Source organism: Lepidochelys olivacea (assembly GCF_965140295.1).
Source record: "Lepidochelys olivacea isolate rLepOli2 genome assembly, chromosome: 3".
In the NCBI taxonomy this organism is placed as follows: domain Eukaryota; kingdom Metazoa; phylum Chordata; order Testudines; family Cheloniidae; genus Lepidochelys; species Lepidochelys olivacea.
Window position 1 is genome coordinate 174,450,898 of NC_140413.1, and position 21,601 is coordinate 174,472,498.

General features: G+C 40.3%; 1 protein-coding gene across 1 annotated transcript; it reads left to right on the forward strand.

Annotated features, from left to right (window-relative positions):
• The first annotated feature begins 710 nt into the window (after positions 1–710).
• Positions 711–21,479, forward strand: SLC3A1 (solute carrier family 3 member 1). Its single transcript, XM_084623781.1, has 10 exons — positions 711–1,237; positions 3,040–3,219; positions 4,957–5,111; positions 10,429–10,554; positions 13,344–13,463; positions 14,467–14,591; positions 14,889–15,087; positions 16,582–16,728; positions 19,956–20,072; positions 20,899–21,479. The coding sequence occupies exons 1-10, from the start codon at positions 802–804 to the stop codon at positions 21,337–21,339; spliced, it is 2,046 nt and encodes a 681-aa protein (XP_084479907.1). The 5' UTR covers positions 711–801; the 3' UTR covers positions 21,340–21,479.
• The last annotated feature ends 122 nt before the right edge of the window (positions 21,480–21,601 follow it).

Consider the following 21,601-nt stretch of genomic DNA (forward strand, 5'->3'; position numbering starts at 1 on the left):
GCTATTTACCTAGCTGTGCTAGTGCCCGGCCACTCATTGCTGATCCTGTGCCACAGCACTGTCTAGCTGTGCCTCAGTTTCCCTCACCCAGACCAGTAAAGCGTGAAACCAGACATCTTATCACTCAGTCTGCCCTGTTCCCAGCAGAGTTCTGGCCCACAACCACCCTTACCTGTCCCAGTGTCTGTACATGTTAAGCAGTTTTGTGCCACAGCAACATCCAGCTGTGCCTCAGTTTCCCTGCTTTCAGTGGCATTCTGGCCCACAGCTTTCCTAGCTGTGCCAGGGGCTCACCACTCTCCTATTTTATACAATGACTGCACACACACTAGTGTGTAGGGTGTGAATATAGGGGTGCTTAGTGTCATATTTACACTGGGAAGTTTCTCACTCAATCGATAAGGGATTTGCTAAACAAATGTTGTGCCAGAAGTCCAGGCAAGGCCTCTTCTTTTCATGATTGCAGTAGAAGGTAAAAGTCTAGCTTGGCTAGTGTGAGAATGAGCAACTGAAGACACAACTTTGATCAGTTAGCATAAGAAATAAATCTGTATCCTAATAGAACTAGGCTATGACCATGCTTCTTTGCAATAGTTTGCCATTTAGCTGAAGACATCTATTATGCAAAAGAATAGGAGCACTTTGTCCTTTTCATCCTCATTGTACTTTGACGGGTCAGTCAGGTTTATTTATAAACCACAGGCTAATTACTTTGCTTCCCGTTTCACTGAACAAAGGTATGTTGCCACCTCTCCTAGCTTCAGCAAGACTTCTCACAAGGACAAGATGTTCTGAATAAAAATGGCTGAAGAGGAAAGTAAAAACTTCTCTGTTGAGCTGAGTGAGAAAGGAGGTATAGAAAACAAAGGATTTGCTCAAAATGAGGTGCTTAATGAAAAGGAATGCAATGCCAGCCTCCAAGAGGAGATACCAGAAACATGCACTGTCGGCATCAGCTCAGCAGCTGTGCAGAGCCAGGACTGTGAAGTTTTGAAGCCCTTTGCAGGAATGCCTAAGGAAGTCTTGCTTAAATTCTCACGTCAGGCACGGTACAGAGTCACCAGAGAGATCCTCTTCTGGCTCATAATTGCATCTACACCAGTGCTTGTGGGGGCTACAATTGCAATTGTTGCCGTGTCGCCAAAGTGCCTGAGCTGGTGGCAAGCTAGTCCCATTTATCAGATCTACCCACGTTCGTTTAAGGACACCAACAAGGATGGGAATGGTGATCTGAAAGGTGGGTGCTCTACATTTTTGTGACTTTCAGTCCTTGGTTGCATGAAGCTGTATGTATTATATATATTTCTGTTACCACAATCTCTCACTCCCTAAGAAGTGTATTAACAATAGAGGCAGCAACCTGATTAGAGACAGATGGGATCACAAGTTAGCTAATAATCCACAGGTAGCCAGAACTGTGATTATCATTAACCATCTAATTAGGAAGGGCTCAAGTTGTAGAATCTAAACCTTTATCAAAGTTAAAACCTCCCCAAAGTATGCCACTGTTCAGAGCTGGGGTTTTGATTTGGCCCATCAGAGAGAAAAAGAGAGAGAACAGCGGCAAAACTGCAATTTGGATTAGAATTTCCCACCAAAATTTGGGGAGTGTTTGGAACCCAATGTTTTATTGGACAATCAATTAATTGCCATTTTGGATTTTGCTCCATAAAAAATCTGCGGGGAAAAGAAGCCATTAACAAACGAAAGAGTAGGGGAAGAAATGCTATTTTTGAGCCTTTAGGGAGACTCAGTACAAGTGTATCTGATACACTACATGGATGGTGCCAAATATTAAGAACTCAGTTGACTCACAGATTTTACTACAAGAAATGGATAGTAAAAGACAAAAAAAATAAAAAGTATATACAACAGGTACTAGACCATCATATCTTCTATCAGGAAGTGAAGAAGAGTGTGTTTCTATAAGTGGATAATATTTGTAATATGCCATGAACATAGATTAATTTTGATTTAAGAGGAGGGAGACTGGTGTGATTTAGGGACTGGAGCAGGGGTCTCAAACACGTGGCCTGCAGGCCGAATGCAGCCCGTGGAGTTATTTCCTGTGGCCTGCCAAACTCCCCTTGGTCCCCTCCCCAAGCGCACCGCATCCCCGCTCCTCCGCCTACCTCCCAGCGCTTCCCGCTGCCAAACGGCTGTTTGGCAGCACTTAGAGTTTCCAGGAGCGAGGGGGAGGAGTGGGGACGTGGCATGCTGAGGGGAGGAGGTAGAGAAGAGGCGGGGCCAGGTCAGGGATTTGGGGAAGGGGTTGGAATTGGGGGTGGGAAGAGGCGGGGCAGGGGCAGGGCCTCATAGAAGGGGTGGAGTGGGAATGGGGGGGAACGGCTTTAACCAAAGTAATTTTAAAAGTAAATGCGTGTTTTGTCGTTTGAGGGAGGTGCATTACTGAGGGTTTATATTTTATTAAAACCCCTCTTCGCATTACAGTTTTTAAAAAGTGAATACATTGACTTTTAATAGCATACTATATTACTCTTCATTTTTTACTATACTTTTGTATCGTTGTATGAAAAGGTTTCAGTGATGTGACCCGTGGGCCAATGTACTAGTCCTCATGTGGCCCTCGTTGTGATTTGAGTTTGAGATCCCTGGACTGGAGAGAGAATTAGAGTGAGTAGTAGAGAAAAAGTACAGGTTAAAAGAAGAAGTGGGTTTTTTACCCACGAAAGCTTATGTGCAAATAAATCTCTTAGCCTTTAAGGTGCCACCGGACTCCTCATTGTTTTTGTGGATACAGACAAACACGGCTACCCCCTGATAATAGGTTAAAAGAGAATGTCTTCTATCTAACTGGAGGTGAAGCCTAGGGCTTTTTCATTTAAATCACACTTCCCTGCTTCTCAGGGTGGTTGTGTGGATTAACTCACATTCCTTGAAAATGAAAAATACATAATACATACATTTTATTAACCTCAACATCTTCCAGGTGTGGGAAACTTAATTTCAACAGAAATGACAATGCTGCCACAGACATGTTGTTTTTGTCCTTGCAAAACAGACTCTCTTTATTTACAGGTATTCAAGAAAAACTGGATCATATCGTGTATTTAAATATAAAAACGATCTGGATTACTTCTGTTTATAAGTCGCCCTTAAAAGACTTTGGGTATGGAGTTGAAGACTTCCAGGACGTTGATGCTATGTTTGGAACGATGAGTGATTTCGAAAATCTGATTGCAGCTATACATGAAAAAGGTAAACTTGAGCTATGGCCTCCCCCCCCCCCGCCCTCCCCAAAATGCACTGCTCACACATGGAATGCAGATGTACTTTTCTTCTTTTAATAGGGTTGCCAACTTTCTAATCGCAGAAAAACGGACACCCTTGCCCCTGCCCCTTCCTTGAGACCCTGTCCTCCACTCCCTCCATCCTTCCTCCCTCCGTCGCTTGCTCTCCCCTACCCTCACTCACAGGGGGTTGGGGTGCAGGAGGGGGTGAGGGCTCTGGCTGGGGGTGCTGGTTCCAGGGTGGGGCCAGAAATGAGGGGTTTAGGGTGCAGGGGGGGGGTCTAGGCTGGGGCCAAGGGGTTTGGCGTGTGGGAGGGGGCTCAGGGCTGGGGCACGGGGTTAGGATGCTGGACAGGGTGCGGGCTCTGGGAGGGGGCTTGGGTGGGGCAGGGAGTTGGGGAATAGGAGGGGGTGTGGGCTCTGGGCGGTGTTTACCTCAGGTGGCTCCTGGGAAGGCTGGCATGTCCCTCCGGCTCTGTGTGCCACCCCCGCACGCAGGTGCTGCCCCTGCAGCTCCCATTGGCTGCGGTTTCCAGCCAATGGGAGGCGTGGAGCTGGTGCTTGCAGCGGGGGCAGCACATGGAGATTCTGTGGCTACCCCTATGCCTAGGAGCTGGAGGGATGCGTTGCCGCTTCCGGGAGCTGCATGTAGTGAGGTAGGGAGCCTGCCTGAGCCACCAACTAGAATTTTTACGGCCCAGCCAGCCACCAGGGTCCCTTTTCAACCAGTTGTTCCAGTCAAAAACTGGACACCTGGCAACCCTAGTTCTGAAGGGATGAGTACTGACTGCAGCATTGCAACCCTTTCTACCAATCTTGCAGAAGCTTCTCCATTAGGGCTTCGTGGAACTTGGCCTATGCAACATGGATGGGAGCTAGGTAGTGGGAGAGGGAAGCCAGTACTACAGCATATGGACTCTGTAGATCCTCTAAAATCCACACAGGTCTCAGGATAGCTACTGGTGTTTTGGGATGAAACTCTTTTCACGTTCCATGTCGTGGGACAGGCCCTGTTCTTTTTGACAGGTTGTATTTATTAGTCCCTGCAGCAGTCTTCTGATGACTGAAGCCTGAGATGCTGTCACTTCCATCTTTGCATCCATAAGCAGTAATATTCTTGCTGGAGTTAGAAAATAAAATAAAGAAGATGGGGAAAACTTGGGTTCTTTCCCTGTCGTGACCTACTTTGTTTGTCTGTTTAGATCCCAGTCCCACAAGCATTTATTCAAGCACTTAACTTCATACGGGTGAGTAGTCCCATTAACTACAAAGGGACTGCTTATGTGCGCTAAGTTAAACAGATACATAAGTGACTGTAGGATGGGGCCTGAGTGTCTACACTCTAAAGGATTTCACCAGTATAGGTTATACCAGCTCCCAAAATTAAATGACCTATACTGAAAAAAGGACTTTTTGCTGATATAATAGTATCTAAACTAGGGCTTTTGCTGACATAGCTATGTTGATCAGTGGTGTGACTCTTCTGCTCCTCCCGCCCCCGCCCCCCCCTTAACTGACAGCTATGCTGGCAAAACTTTTCCATGTAGACTAGGTCTTAGACTCTAAGCCCTTGAGGACAGCGGCCTCTCTTAATTGTATGTCTGTAAAGCCACCAGTGTTGTTTTGGCTTCTATGTTAATACTGTACATTTTGTGACTTGAGATGTTTTGTTTTGATTTAATCTTTCCCACATTTGATTTGCAAGGTTTAAAGGTGATAATGGATTTAATACCAAACCACACAAGTGACAAACACAGTTGGTTTCAGCTGAGTCGCAATCGGACTGGGAAGTATGCAGATTACTACATCTGGCATGATTGTGCACACACTGATGGGACAATCACTCCTCCCAACAACTGGGTAAATAGAAGGTTTGGGGTCACCTTCAAATCAGAAAATGAGTAGCAAAATCACAGCAATGTTGTGAATATGAAACCATTGTGTGGTAGCTACTGCACACAGCATGTAAACTCAAATCTTTTGTTTCATTAGTAACTTCTGCTTGTATATTTGAGTTCATCTGAACAATGTGAATCAAGATACTAGAATAAGACAGTGAGGCAGCATTGCTTTTCTTCGATTTCCTATGTTTTTAATCTGTTTTGATTTTTGTTCCTCTCCTTTAATTTTGTATCTAATACACTTTGGTATATGGTAGGACTGTCAATTAATCACACTTAACTCAAGTGATTAATGCAAAACAAATTAATAGATTTTTTAAATTGCAGTTTTAATTGCAGTGTTTACCAATACCAATTTATATTTATGATGTGTTTCTACATTGTCAAATATATTGATTCCAATTACAACACAGAATAAAAGTGTACACTGCTCAATTTATATTATTTTGATTAAATACTTGCACTGTAATAAAGATAAGAAATAGTATTTTTCAATTCACCTCATACAAGTACTTTAGTGCAATCTTTATCATGAAAGTGCAACTTACAAACGTAGAATTATTTTTTTCCACATAACTGCACTCAAAAACAAAACAATGTAAAACTTTAGAGCCTACAAGTCCACTCAGTCCTACTTCTTGATCAGCCAATCTTGAAGACAAACAAATTTGTTTACATTTATGGGAGATAATGCTGCCTGCTTATTTACAATGTCATTTGAAAGTGAAATCAGGCATTCACATAGCACTCTTGTAGCCAGCATCACAAGGTATTTATATGCCAGATATGCTAAAAATTTGTATGCCCCTTCATGCTTCAACTTCTCTTTTACAGTGCAAATTGTTGTATTAAAAATAAAATAAAATGAGCACTGTACACTTTGTATTCTGTGTTGTAATTGACAATGTAGAAAATATTTATCATAAATTTAAATTGGTATTCTATTATTAACAGTGCGATTAGAATGGCCATGAATCATGACTTTTTAAAACCTCATGATTATCGTGATTATTTCTTTTAATCATTTGACAGCCCTAGTATATGGGCATTCCATTTGGGGAGCTTCTTCCCAGCAGTCCTTTATGCCAGCCAACTATGATGTCAGAAAAACAAACCAGCACTTTGCTGGATTATTGCTTTCCTTCCTATCTGGCCAAGATGCTGGAAATTGGCTTATCTACTTATTTTCCATGTTTTAATTGGAAATCCAACCATTTACTATATGATAAGAACTTGCATCTTCTAAATAAATGAGTTAAAAACCAATAAATTAACATATTAGGCCATAATTATTTTTAACTTAATAACACAGCGAAAGTTTTGAGAAATACCATGAACATTGTCTCAAATCTAATCCAGATACAGCTGATGACTTTATTATTCTCAAATATTCACTGTTGCTGATATTTCAAAAGAGGCTGTTATGTCAGTTGGGGCTTTGTAGAAACAATAGCCAATAGAAATGCTCCCATAAAACTGAAGAAAATTCTCAGTGAAAACCTGCTTTTAAAAAACATGAATACTTCCTTTGAGCATTTATAGCACAGACATACCAGCATTATGCTGGTTTATGAGAACTGGTGGAATCTCCATCCTTAGAGGTTTTAAAGGCCCAGCTTGACAAAGCCTTGACTGGGATGATTTGGTTGGTGTTGATCCTGCTCTGAGCAGCAGATTAGACTAGATGACCTCCTGAGGTCTCTTCCAACCCTAATCTTCTATGATTCTATGAACTGAAAATGAAATTGACTGTGAAACTGACTAGTTTATTTTCATGGTTTAACCTGAGAGAAATGCAAAAAGTTAAGAAACATAATTATTTAAAATCCAGTTTACTTTTCACAGTTGTTTTCAGTGTTTATTTTCTAAGCTGTTACTAGTAACAGCAGTGTAACAGCTGCTTCTTAGCACCAATAATAATAATAAATAAGACTACTTTTTTTAAAAGGTATGATGTTTAACTGTACAGTGTCTGTTTAAAACTTAGTGCCACAAAAAAGGCTTCCCATTTCTCTCCATATCTTTTTGTCACAGACGAACAGGAAGAAAAGTCCAGCTCAACACATTGCAAGCTCATCATGTATTTTATAGCATTGTCAATTAATTGAAGTTAACTCACTTGATTAACTCAAAAAAATCAATCATGATTAAAAAATTAATTGTGATTAATCACAGTTTTAATCGCACTGTTAAACAATAGAATACCAATTGAAGTGTATCAAATATTTTGGACGTTTTTCTATATTTGCATATATATTGTATTCTGTGTTGTAATTGAAATCAACATGTATATTATTTTTATTACAAATATTTGCTCTGTAAAATTATAAACAAAAGAAATAGTATTTTTCAATTCACCTCATACAAGTACTTTAGTGCAATCTCTTTGTCATGAAAGTGCAACTTACAAATGTATTTGTTTATTTGTTTTGTTTTTGAGTTCAGTTATGTAACCATGTAAAACTTCAAAGCCTACAAGTCCACTCAGTCCTACTTCCTGTTCAGCCAATTGCTCAGACAAATAAGTTTGTTTACATTTACAGGAGATAATGCTGCCATTTTCTTATTTACAATGTCACCAGAAAGTGAGAACATGCATTTGCATGGCACTTTTGTATCTGGCATTGCAAGGTATTTATGTGCCAGATATGCTAAACATTCGTATGATCCTTCATGCTTCCATTCCAGAGGACATGCTTCAATGCTGATGATGCTCGTAAAAAAAAAAATGCATTAATTAAATTTGTGACTGAACTCGTTGGGGGAGAATTGAATATCCCCTGCTCTGTTTTACCCACATTCTGCCATATATTTCATGTTACAGCAGTCTCGAATGATGACCTAGCACAAGTTGTTCATTTTAAGAACACTTCCATTGCAGATTTCATAAAACGCAAAGAAGGTACCAATGTGAGATTTCTAAAGATAGCTACAGCACTTAACCCAAGTTTAAGAATCCGAAGTACCTTCCAAAATCTAAGAGGGATGAAGTGTGGAGCATGCTTTCGGAAGTCTTAAAAGAGCAACATTCTGATGCAGAAACTACAGAACCCGAACCACCAAAAATGAAAGTCAACCTTCTGTTGGTGGCATCTGACTCAGATAATGCAAATGAACATGTGTTGGTCCGCACTGCCTTGGATTGTTATCGAGCAGAATGCATCATTAGCATGGACGCATGTTCCCTGGAATGGTAGTTGAAGTTGAAGGGACATATGAATCTTTAGCGCACCTGGCATGTAAATATCTTGCAATGCCAGCTACAACAGTGCCATGAGAATGCCTGTTCTCACTTTCAGGTGACATTGTAAACAATAAGCGGGCAGCATTATCTACTGCAGATGTAAACGAACTTGTTTGTCTGAGCGATTGGCTGAACAAGAAGTAGGACTGAGTGAACTTGCAGGCTCTGAAGTTTTTCATTGTTTTTGAGTGCAGTTATGGAACAAAAAAAAATCTACATTTGTAAGTTGCACTTTCACGACAAAAAGATTGCACTACAGTACTTGTAAGAGATGAATTGAAAAATACTATTTCTTTTGTTTTTTTACAGTGCAAATACTTGTAATAAAAATGAATACAAAGTGAGCACTGTACACTTTGTATTCTGTGTTGTAAATGAAAATAGATTTGAAAATGTACAAAACATCCACAAATATTTGAATAAACGGTACTCTATAATTGTTTATCAATGCGATTAATCACAATTAATTTTTTTAATTGCTTGACAGCCCTAGTATTTTATTAATAGTCCTTTTTATTACTGTTGAAATTCTTAGAAGCACCTAAATTGCTTGTACAAAATATACTAGGCTTGGGAAAAAATTGACAGTCTTATACCAGGATTAAGCAGATTTTTATTATGTTTGGTGAGCAACTTCAAAATTTGAGCAAATAAATATTTATATAATGTGACAAAGCTCTGTCCATGTCTCCGTGGGTCCTGCAGTTCCTGGCGGATTTTGCTAGCCTCAGAGGCTCACTGTGACCCTCCACGTAGCCCTTCTTTCTCTAGAGGCAAGGGTCACAGCCTACTGAGTCATTTTCATCATAAGCCAGCAAGGGAGGTGAGGAAAAGCCATTCTCCCTTGCACAATCTCTGTTGTCTCCCAGTCTCAGTGATTAATCAGGGGGCCAAAAGGGGGGGAGACCAGGCCCGCCCTCTACTTCGGGCTCCAGCCCATGGACCCTAATAGTATGAGCTATGGTAGATAGACTTTTTAGAAACAGGACATGTACAATTTCCTGGGCTACTTCCCCACAGCATCCCCCACTTCCTCAAGACCCACTTCACTCTACCTCAGGGCCTCCTTCCTTGTGCCTGATATGGTGTGTACTGCTCAGTCTCTCCAACAGCACAACTTCCTCCTGCAGCTCCTGATATGCATGCCCACCTGCCTAACTGGGGGGCTTTTAACTAGTTTCAGCCAACTCCTGATTGGATTCAGGTGTCCCAATCAACCTAGCAGCCATCCTGCTTTCTGGAAAGATCTTAATTGGTCCCAGGTGTCTTAATTGACCTGGAGCAGCTGCCATTTGCTTATTCTGGTAACAGGGATTTGTTTAGCCTGTGGCTAATGTATCTGTCTCCCATTACTTTACTACAGCCATCTGGCCTTGCCCCATCACAATAATAATATGAGATTGACCAAGCACAAGTACGTCTATTAAAGATGATAAATACCAAGGCATAAGCAGAAGTGTACTAGTGTAGATGATTTGCATATGAAAGATCATATATAGCAGCTGTTATGTCTTTGCAGGTTAAATAAGTTAGTAGTAGGAGTAGGTGAAATATATGGAAATTGTTTTACAGTTGTGGATGAGATTTATACTTGTATAGAAATGTGAATTTGTTAAGTTAATGTTAAGGAAAAACATATCATTTAAATGAGGGTATTTTCTGTTTACGTTTATTAATGAAAAAATAGAGTAATATTAAATTCCATTTTTTAGTCATCATGATTTGAAGATGTACTGAGCACATACAGCTCCCATTGACTTCAATGTTTTTCATGTAACATTCATATATGTTCAGTAAATTGGATTTTAAATAGTTATATTGCATATTTACTTTTGCATTTCTCTCCTTTGGACAATGAAAATAGACTAATCAGTTTCAGGCCAACTAACTGTTATGGATAGTAAATGAATACTATTTACTAAGTGATGCATGCCTTTCTATATGCTTGTAAAGCACTGTGTAAATTACAATGCTGTGCAAATGCTCATCATTTCTTAAATAATTAATAATCATCATTTACTTATGTGATCAGGTGAGTGTTTATGGGAATTCCAGTTGGCAATATGATGAGGTGAGAAAGCAATGTTATTTTCACCAGTTTGGGAAAGAACAACCGGATTTAAACTTCCGCAACTCTGCCGTGCAAGAAGAAATCCATGTAAGTATATAATCCACTGCTGCTATTCCAGTAGTAAGGAAATGGTTGGGTTTTATGTTTGTTTTAATTTTTAGAACGTAATTTCTTCATATAGTTGACAATCCAGTGGGAAGCAATTCAAGGATTAGTGTCTATGCAAACAATATAGACAAGGAAGTGTCAACACAAATATACCTGTTTAGGCAAAATCTAAACCATATATTGTAATGCTTCAAGTATCATAGTCTTATCTTTGAAGAGTGTCCTTCTAATTAAGAAAAAGAGGCAGCGTTCCATTGAAAGGGTCACCTACATTGCAGTACCACGGCCTGTAGTCTGCAGTGTTCTGACCATTATTGTATTATACTTTTAAAAGGATTAAACAGATAATATCTAGGATCTAGTTTCTATGTGTGAGGCTTACACAAATGTACACCTCTCCCTGGCTGCTCAAATGCAGACAGCACTCATCTTCTCCTGAGTCCTAAGACAGACACAGGACCTGACATGTATTTGTTATAATTGTCTTGACCCAGCAGCAAAAAAGTCTCTGCCTCCTGCTGCCCTGGGACTTCTCTACCTGGGTCCCAGCAGCATCATTTCCCTGCGACCCCCTCCTGCTGCCCCAGGACCTTCTCTCTGCTGTAGGCCCTATGTGAAAGGAGGGCTCAGTGGCAGGGCAGGGCTGTCTCTTTAGCCCCGAAGCTCTCACACAGAGCTATGCCAAGCCCTGAAAATCTTGTGATCGGAGGAGTGTCTCACTTCATTGTGACAGCTCTTCCTGAAGCTTCCAAAATACTATGCTTGTGAAGTGTTCACACAGGAGATCATTGCCTTCTCCCAGCTGCTCAGAGGGAACTCCCCTTACCCACCCCACACAGGCTGGGGGAGCTCCCACTTTATCCTCTCCATCTCCCACCCCATCATTGTCCTCTGTACCCCATTCACCTGCAACTTCCAAATCTTTCTCCTGCGCCCCCCAGTGCCCTGCTCCCCCTCACTCCCTCCTTCACTTCTCAGCATTTGGGCTGCTCTCAACAGTCCATGTGGCCCGTCTTGCACCCTGAATCACAGAGTGGCAGCCGTTTTGCCTGTGGGCCTGGCTTCAACCTCATGGAAAATAGTTGGAGGTGGTAGCCAAATTTATTAAGAGCAGCCTGACTTCTAGGCGCAGATAAAGCATAGGAAAAGAGCAGCCATCTTGCTGGCTTCAGCCCCACTGACAGTAATAGGAGATGGTGCCATTTTGAATTAGGGAAAAATCATGAGTTGGCACCTGTCATCGTGTTTTCATGAAACATTAAAAAAAATATAGCCCCAAATTGTGAGGGGGTGCTCAAATCATGAGAGTTGGCAATACTGGGCATCTTAGCATGTCTGCAGAAAAATACTCTTCACTAGAACAGTCTAATACGTTTCAGAAGTGCTGCTGAGCACCACCAGTTCTATCAGTATTTTAAGGAAGAAGAAAACAGTAGGTTCGTGTTTTAAAAAGAAGCTCTATTTCAAAAGGCTGGTGCTTTGTGACTTAATAGGAGACCAGAGCTACTCTGTGACCATATGAAATCTTTTACGTTCTGTGTGGAGAAACCAAACAAGGGAAGCTGCAACAGTCAAGCTTTACCAACACCCTGTCAATGTTCCACAACCAACCTCTGTGTATAAAGATAGTTCAGTCTCCATGGCACAATCCATCCTCCGTGTTTTTGTGCTGGTTCTAATTGAGAGGGTTTTACAATGTGCACAAGTGCTCAGCTGAGACCTCTTTCAGTGCATGAAATCACCATCGAGGCTATTGACATGGTTACCTGCAGTTGTTTTCAGAATTACTGTAAAGGGACAAACAATTCAATAAAATGGAGTATGTCTTGAACTAATAAAATCAGTGAATCTTTAACGTGTACTAGTTGAATTCCATCATATTTTTGACCAAAGTCCTGGCTTGTGCAAGTGTATTGTATATGTAATAATAATAAATGGCAGCACTGTGTGCATTTTTATTACTTAGTTGAAAGATATTGTCTGGCACATAGTAACAGTTACACAGATTGCTGCAGGGGGATTAAACTTTGGACTCATCTGTTAAAATTTAGGACTATTAAAATTATAGTAATAAAATAACTATGCAAGCATAATATAATTTTACTGATAATAGCTAAACTCTGAATTTGATAAAGAAATCACAGATCCAAAACCCTTAACTTAGGTAATCATTTTTCATTTTCCAGAAAATAAATCTGAATTATTTTCACATCAGTTAAATAAAAGAGAACAGATTTACGAAGTATTACTGTGTAAAAGAAAACCAGTGTCAAAAGATCTGTGCAGAACAACGAACATTTGTATCAATATGTTCTCATTGTCTGCAGGCTTGATGAGTATGCACCAATCATAGGGCTTAGCAGAATCAGCTTTCTTTACACTCTGTTCCTCTTGATTAGGTATTTACAAACTGCTATAAGGCCCAGATTCTTTGATAGACTAGATTAAAGGTGGCTTCCTGTGAGGTATGGGTTTTCTTCTGTCCCCTGTCCCCCTTGAATGCTTGGAGCAATCATGGCTCTATGTCTATTATGGCTGAAAAATAATTCAAATATTTCCTTTTTGGTAAGACAAACTCAGCCATTGATAGTAGCTTCAATCTAAAATGGTCAGCTTTAACCCTACTAAAACTTGAAATTTAAAAATGATGTATTGTTATATAATGTTATTAGTATGTATTATGTATTTAATAAATTATGTGCAATGTATTGAATTTAATATTTGGAAAGTGGTTTACTCATCAAGAATTATCTCCATTTTATTTTTAGGATATTATCAAATTTTGGCTTGGCAAAGGCATTGATGGGTTTAGTATCAATGCTGTTAAATTTCTTCTAGAAGCAACACACCTGAGAAATGAACCTCAAGTGAATAAATCCCACAATCCGGTAACACATTTTCTGTTTTGAATTTGTTTGCTCCTTATTGTCTTTGGAGATGTATTTATCACTAATACATTTCCCCTTTGAATTGCTAATGGGACTCGCTCTTTTTTTTTTTTCTGGTAGGTTTTGCATTGACAATAAATTACAGTGAAATGTGTACAGATGAGCTTCAGAAGTATATGACTAATTATTTATGGAACTTGCCTTTAGTGGGGGCCCAATAAAGTCAGGAGATGATGCCAACATTGAGATGCAATAACATTACTGAGTTGACAGAAAGATGTGCATCTTGTTGACTTGGCAAGTCACTACAAGAATCTCATTTATATTGCTTCTGCCTGGAATGTGGTATTCAGCAGTATCTACTGTGTGTGTCATGATCACTAGTGTAAACTGGGTTATATAGATTATTCCTCATTTAGATTGATGTGTTCCTCAAATATTTAGCCCCTCATCTAGCACAGCATTAGAGCAATAAATAACTAATGAAGATGCAGCTCCAAAACTGTGCCATTAATGTATTATTTAAATGATTCACTAGTTCAGATAGATATTTTGAAATAACTATATTACCCATAGGGCCACAATACTTGCTATCTTTACGCACAATGAGCGGTACCTTGTGAGTAGTCCCACTGAAATCCTCAGGGAGCAAAAACAGGAGTAAAGGTGGCAGAATCAGTGCCTCATTTATCAAAGTCTGTTTCTAGGGAGTAGGGGCTTGGGGCAGTGAGTGGTGCAATCCCTCTCCCCTTTGCAGTCAAGCCAGCTTCAGGGCATGGGAAAGGAAATGCCAGGAGCGTGGGCTACCTTGTATGTTTTTTGCAGCACCACAGTCTCAGGTGAACAGGAGAAAAGAGTAGGTAATATTATCATGCCCCTAGTTTGCTAACAGACTCAGGTAAAGCATTATCTGAAGTGGTGTACTGTCTTTTGATAAACTTTGGAAAATGTAATTCAATGAACATTAGGAGGGCTAATGCAAAGTGTTACATTATTCTTCAAGGAGAGTATCTCAGCATATTCTGAGTTGTATCATGACTACACCACCACCCAAGTCGGCATGCATGATATCATCCGCAGTTTCCGGCACACCATGGATAAATTCAGCACAGAGCCTGGCCGATACAGGTAACTCAGTTTGTTAGCATAGCAGTATTGAATTTTCCCTCTAATGCTAAAGGCACAGTCTCACTGGTTGATAAACTGGTTTGTCATGGTAAAATGCTTTTGTAGGAATACCCGCCATTAATAGTGACATATAGGTATGTAATATATAGAAAGAAAAGCAAATTCTTTTCAAAGACAATACTGAATTATTAGATATGTCAAGGTCCAATCTAATTCCATGTAATTCTGATAAACCTCTGCATGGACACAATTTCAATTTTTCTTTTTAAAAGAACCCACTTGTGTGCTCCTTTGTAGGTTTATGGGAACTGAAGCCAATCAGCAGGAAAACATTGAAGCAACAATGATGTATTATGGAACATCTTTTGTCCAAGAATCAGATTTCCCCTTCAACTTCTACCTAATTAACATGGAAAACCTCTCAGGAAATAGTATTTTTGAAACTGTATCTTTGTGGATGAAGAACATGCCCAAAGGAAAATGGCCCAACTGGGCGGTAAGAGTTCAGACATTTAAATGGCCTATTCCTGCTCCTATTACATCCCACAGCAAAGCTCTCATTGGAGTAAGATCAAGCCCAAAATAACTGTAGCTGTGTATCTGTGGAATCTACCATGTTCTCTCAGTACGCAACAGCAATGGCTGTAGCGGGTCCATGTTGTCCATCCCAAGCATATTTACAGGAGTGTGATAAGCATTTTTGCCTAGTTTTAAACATAATCATCAGGGGCACAGTTTTATTCTTTCAAGTTAATATTCCACTCCCCTTTCCCTGGCCAAACAGGGTTTGTGACAGGAATGATGTGGGGTTTGGGAAAGGTGACAGAATCCACCTCCAAACCTTCAGGCAAGTTGGAAACAGCTCCACACCACGTCCATGTCTGCTGCTTTAGCTCTGGGACTGAAATAGAGGCTCTGCCCCTATGCGCCTTCTACATAGGGGATTGTGGCCTCTGACTCTACTTAACTGTGCATAAAGTGGTTATACCCCTGCCTCTCTTTCCCCCCATGTTGGGCTGTGCAAGCCAAGCTGCCCAAGTGTGCCGGCTCCTTGTACGTCTACCTCCAGTGCAGTGGGATCACCCTAGTCCCAAAGTGCTGAGAGGCTTCCATTGCTCCTATTATAAGCAATGAATGCTACCCTGACAAAACCAGCACTACGCAGCAGAAAGAATAAGTGTGGTCAGCAAAGCAAACGTTGGCAGAAAGACATGAGAAGTGTAACGGAGGGTATTTGTGTTAGAATGGAAGACAAAGTTGGCTGGGATGCTAATATATCTGCATTGTTTACTTCTGTCTGTCATGCTGTTGGCAGTATTTCCAGATTTCAGTTGTCAGGCGGAAAATTGTACTGATACAAAAATACTCAAATATTTTCTCTTGAGGATATGGAAGTGAAAGAAAGAAGCCCAATAAACATAATAGTTTGCATCATAGGATTTAATGTAGAAAACCTTTGAAAATATAAGAAAAAAGATAATACAAAATGGATATGATGATCAAAGGATGCCTTAATATATCTGCATCCTGAGGTTTATAGTTAAAAAAACCTACCTCTTTTACTTAATATGATAAGATCTCCCTCTGCATTCAGTGATAATGGAATAGATTTGCTACCGTTATACTGCAACATCTTTTTTTTGGGGGGTGGGGGAGAAGCACTAGTAAAACAGTTATGCTACTGAGCACTCTTATCATAAAGCATGTAAGTGCTTGGACAATACAATAGAAATATATGTGAAACTTTTCCTCTGGGACTACTAGCTACCCAGTGCTTTTAACATACATCACTTCACAAGGAAACATAGAGCCAGATGATCCTCACTTACACCTTTATAAATGCAGAACAATTCCACTAGTTTAAATGAAGTTACTCCATGTTTACATTGATGTAAATGAACAGAACTTGTATTAGACCAATGTCATATGGAAGTATTTAGTCCTAGTATGGGCCTTTATTCTTTTATTTTGATATATTATTTTTGTTTAGGTTGGAGACCCTAGCACTTCTCGAATTGCATCTCGGATTGGAAAAGAATACACTAATGTCATAAATATGCTCCTTTTAACTCTTCCTGGGACATCTACAACTTACTATGGTGAAGAAATAGGAATGGAAAATATTGCATCTGAAAATGTAAGTGAAGGACTTATAAATTCAAATCCCCTAAGGAGCACTATTAGGTCTAAGTACACAGAATTTTCCAACAAAACACTAACTTTTGTTTAATTAAGCACATATATTTCTCATTCCATCCCCAACTGCTGTCGTTTCTAAAATTACTTTCCCCAGTGAAAGGGGAGCAACCACTTGATTATTCTCATTTATCATCATCTCCATGAAAAGTCAGCATTGAGTGGGAGCACTCTGAATGGCAGATGTTCCTCCTTTATTGGTTTCTTAGTTCTCTCCCATAGTGGGTTTGAGTGGGACTAGCCTTGACTGAGTGATTAAGCGTGTGGGAGAACCAGAGTAGCTTCATCTTCTCATGCCCCTGCACAGAGCTAGTTGTTATCCAGCCCTAGACGACCTGAGCACAAGGACTCATGTGGATAACAGCAACAGTAGGGTTATCCTTCCCAAAGTAGGCTCCACTGCCTCCATCCCCAGCAGGGCTGAAGGAAGTATATGATGTTAAAGGGTGTAGTAGAATAGAATACACATTGCATTCTTGTCGCTAATAGTGATAATACACATCTAGGCACCAAAGCAGTCTGCCTTGGATACTGAAGAGTTCTGTGTTGAGGCAAGGAGTTTCAGTGACAAACCAACCTTTTCCCCTGACCCTGTCCAGTGGATTAATGAGTACTTCTAGCAGTTAAATCTTTTCAGGAAAACTTTGCCTTTCCTTCCAGAAATATGCTGACAAAGCTTCTCAAGGGCTTATTACTACAGATCCCAGACCTTGTCTGCTGCAAACACAAAGCTGCTGCTTAGAAAGGTGTCACCCTTTGGCACAGCCCCCTCTCTCTCTGGGGTGTCAATCGGCATCCCGTTCTGAGCCCTGGGACACAGAAGGGAAGGAAAGATTTCCTTTAATCCTCAGAGACAGGACTCATGAGCAGGGTCTCTGAGAAAGGAGTAGTCATTTCTGAAGTACACTTCTGCAGCCATGAAAATTTACTCCTGGAGGAATTCTGCACCAAAAAATTAAATTCTGGACACAATATTTCAAAAATCTGCAAATTTATTTATCAAAACAAGATAATATAATCACCCCACTTTCAATTATTTTGGTAATTTATTTCAAAGTACCTGTCAGCAAGTATGTCTTTTGTAACAATAGACAAATAAGATTCAGGAAATTTTTTTGATGAATAGATTCCTCACTAGGCATACTAATACAGAACTCTAAGTAATAAGTCATTTAAAAGACAATACAGAACCGTATTTCCAGCATCCCTCAGAAGCAGTGTAAACGCTTCGGGGAGTCAAGGGTACCAGAGGAGTTGAGGGAAGTAATTGCTAGGATAGAGTCTGGGTGTGAACTTGGAGGGTTGCTGGGTATGGGTGGGAAAAGTATGGAACAGGGGTTGGGGGGGGGGGGCAGAGAAGGATTGTTAGAGAGCCTCCCCCATGCAGACCCTGGCTTACCCTTAACTTCTCCCATTCAGTCAGGCACATCTGCCCTTGGCCCCATGTGTCCTTGCACCCCCCTCAGCTAGCCCCCCCCATGTCTCTGTGCCCCCACTCAGCCAACCCCCTTCCCCCAAGTGGCCCTACACCCCCCCCCCCAATCTCCATGTGTTCCTGCACCTCCACTCCCATACAGTCCCTGCCCCAGTCTGTCCTCCCACACTAGCCCTTATGAACCCCTGTCTTTCTCTCTCCATATTTCCTGTCTCCTGACGTGGCCCAAACAGTGCTGTGAAGAAGGCAGGATCTTTCTCTTCTCTTTGGTCGCTGGGGCTGGCCGGGGACTGGCTGCTCTGTTCTAGTGCCACAGTGGCCCCTTGTTGGCAAAAGGTAGAACTGCAGTTACTTTCCACCAGAAGTAATTTTTTTCCCTGCAGGGGAAAAAAATTGTGTGGCACAGAATTCCTGTAGGAGTAACAACTGAAGCCCCAGGAGATAAAGTGAGTAAGGTGAGGGAGCATTACAGGGTACAGACATCTTGGATTGATGCTTATCCTGCCTGTCAGATCATGTGAGCAGGAGACACCTAATATCTATATTGCCATAGGAAAGAAAGTGGTACAGCTGGTCAAAATTTTCCTAACAGCTTTTCACTGAGGCCTTTTTTACATGCCCATCCCCTTTTTTTGTGAAATTGCTGAAATGTGTGTGTGAAATAAACTTTTTTAAATTTTAAAAACATGATATCAAATCATTGCAACTGTTGCTAGAGCTTCTGATAATTTAGAGAAGGTAATCAGTCAGTCAAAATTTTTGAAAAAAATATTGAAAAATATTCAGGAAATGTTTTTGAAAAAGTCTTTTTTGAACTCATCAAAACAAAACTTGAAAAGCTAGCTTTGTGAAAACTTCCATTTTCTTGATCAGCTGTAATAATTTGTTTTGCAACATAAGCACACGTCACACTTTCCAAAATTTTAGATAATTTTATGTTTTGCAAGCAAGTTTTGACATTTTTCATTTACCTGTTACAGACCATGAGTTCTAAGAGTATTACTTGCACTTGAGGAGGGAATTCTACAAAAGGACTCATATATTGAAAACTGTAATATATTTACAAAGCACTCATCAGGACAGATTACATTTGCTCAGATAATTATCAAATATAACACACAGTAGAACAGTTAAACACTGATATGCTACTGAATAAGGTACTTAGTCTTCAAATTTAACAAACTTTGATTACTCAAATATTAGTACAGTATCTCTTTCCAGGATCAGATCACTCCATACATCCACTAACTGTATTTGTATCTATCGAAAAATTTACATGGCTCATTACTGTAAAATCTGACCACCTAATAATCATTAATAGCTTTTTGTCCTCACACTACTTCTGGGTGGGGGTAAGCAAGTACTATCCCCATTTCACAGATGGGGAACTGAAGCACAGAGTAGATAAGTAACCAGAAGTCATACAGAAAATTGGCATCTGACCTGGGAATTGAACACAGGTCTTCAGCACCCAGTCCAGTGCCAAATCCATTACATAGTTTTTCCTCCCCCTTTCAGTGATAGCTTTTGATTCTCTCTCCATGATCCATGCACTTGTGGGATTTTTAATTACTTCCTGTCAAGCTTCAAGTCTAGGACCCAATTAAAGTCCCCTATGAGATGAAATAATGACATGAGAGAGAAGTTTGAGCAAAAGATTGTTTAACTGGATCATTCTTTAGCACATTAACAAGGATGTTGTTGAATGGTGCCCAATACTCTCTTATTTTTAGGTGACCTTTCCAGAGAAGTCACCCATGCAGTGGAATGGCAACCTTCATGCCGGCTTCAGTGAGGGTAACACAAGCTGGTTACCTGTTAATCCAGACTACCAAAATGTAAATGTCGAAGTAAGTATTTAAATTAAGGACACAGTCATATGGGTTAAAAAAAAAAATGCTAGCAAAATAGCTTCAGCTAAATGAAGCTCTAATTTGTTTTGATTAGTGGAATGTGGCAGTTAAAACTAAAACCAAGAAAAAATTCTGTGGAAGAAAATTGGTAAAAAAAAAAATCTTATTGCAACAGCAAAGCCTATTTTGCCAGCCTTCATTTAACCAGAAGAATACAGTGGTAACTTTTTTTAGTCTAATTCATTTCATTTTTCAACATTAATCTGCAATCTACCCACCCCCATTTTAATTTAGATTAATACAAGTAGGCTTTGTTAAACTTAGCAGGAAAATAAGATGGATGCATTTCTAGCTTTGGATATGTTGTTTTGTCTAAGACAAACTTAGCAGTCGCTGTTACACCAAGTAGGTCAAGTACAGGTATTATTGATCTATAACAGTGAACAACAGCAAGGAAAAAGCACTGGAAACTAATCCATTGGGGGTTACTTCTGCAGCACTGAAGTCAGTGGGAGCAAGATCAAGTCCTTGGTATGGAATGCTTTGCTGACAAGAGCGTATGAAGCACAATGGAAGGAGCAGAGACAGCCTTGTCTCCTCCTCCTACAACTATCGTCGTTGGTGGAGTGGCAAAGGTGTACAATATGGGGAGAGAGAAGGCAGAGTTGTGAAGGTCCCCAAAGGTTGAGGACAAATAGCTTCAACTTGAATCTGTGGAAGGATTTGCAGAGGGGGCTGAGAGTCAGAAAGCTGTGAAGATAATCTTAGAGGTGGTAAGCACTTCTGTACTACAAATGATGTGACTTTTTTTTTTTTTTAACAGGTTCAAAAGACTCAGCCCAACTCAACACTGAATCTGTATCGAGAGCTAAATTTACTTCGCAACAATGAGCTGCCCATTCATAGGGGATGGATGTGCTACATTTGGAATGACAGCAATGTTTTTGTGTATCTGAGGGAATTAGATGGATTAGACACAGTCTTTATAATGGTTCTCAATTTTGGACAGGAATCAATCATCGACCTGAAAGCCCTAGTTTCTGAGCTTCCATCTGAAGCTACCATAAGACTAAGCACTAATTTTAGCAACACTGGTAAAGTTGTAAATACCAAAACAATTAAAACTGAAAAGGGGGAAGGAATTATCCTAGAGTATAAAACAAGGAAGACAGTTCATACTATGGAAGCTTTCCAAGTTAAGTGTTTTGTGGCTGAAAAAGCATGTTATTCTAGTGCCTTGAATATACTTTACATGCACTGCTAAGCGTGAGGGGATGTAGGAAATTTTGTTTTATGCATTTAAGGCAGGAAGTGTTGATTTCAAGTCAATGCTGTGAATAGTGTGGCAATGGCTTTTTAAACTTGCTGGTTTGTGTATTAAATGAACAGCAGCCCCTAAACTAATGTGGCTTAATTGTCTGGCCTCTTTTATTGGTGTGAGCGGATGGCGGAAGGTGCTTAACTTAAGGGTAACCAGCAACCACAGAGGCTAGAGTTTCCAGAGGGATTGTGAACAGGCACCAGAA

Bases quoted from the DNA above. Each gene is read 5' to 3' on its own strand.
- SLC3A1 (XM_084623781.1), top strand. From the start codon at position 802: ATGGCTGAAGAGGAAAGTAAAAACTTCTCTGTTGAGCTGAGTGAGAAA. The intron at 13,464-14,466 runs GTAACACATTTT...TTATTCTTCAAG, and splicing joins TGAATAAATCCCACAATCCG to GAGAGTATCTCAGCATATTC. The intron at 20,073-20,898 runs GTAAGTATTTAA...TTTTTTTAACAG, and splicing joins ACCAAAATGTAAATGTCGAA to GTTCAAAAGACTCAGCCCAA.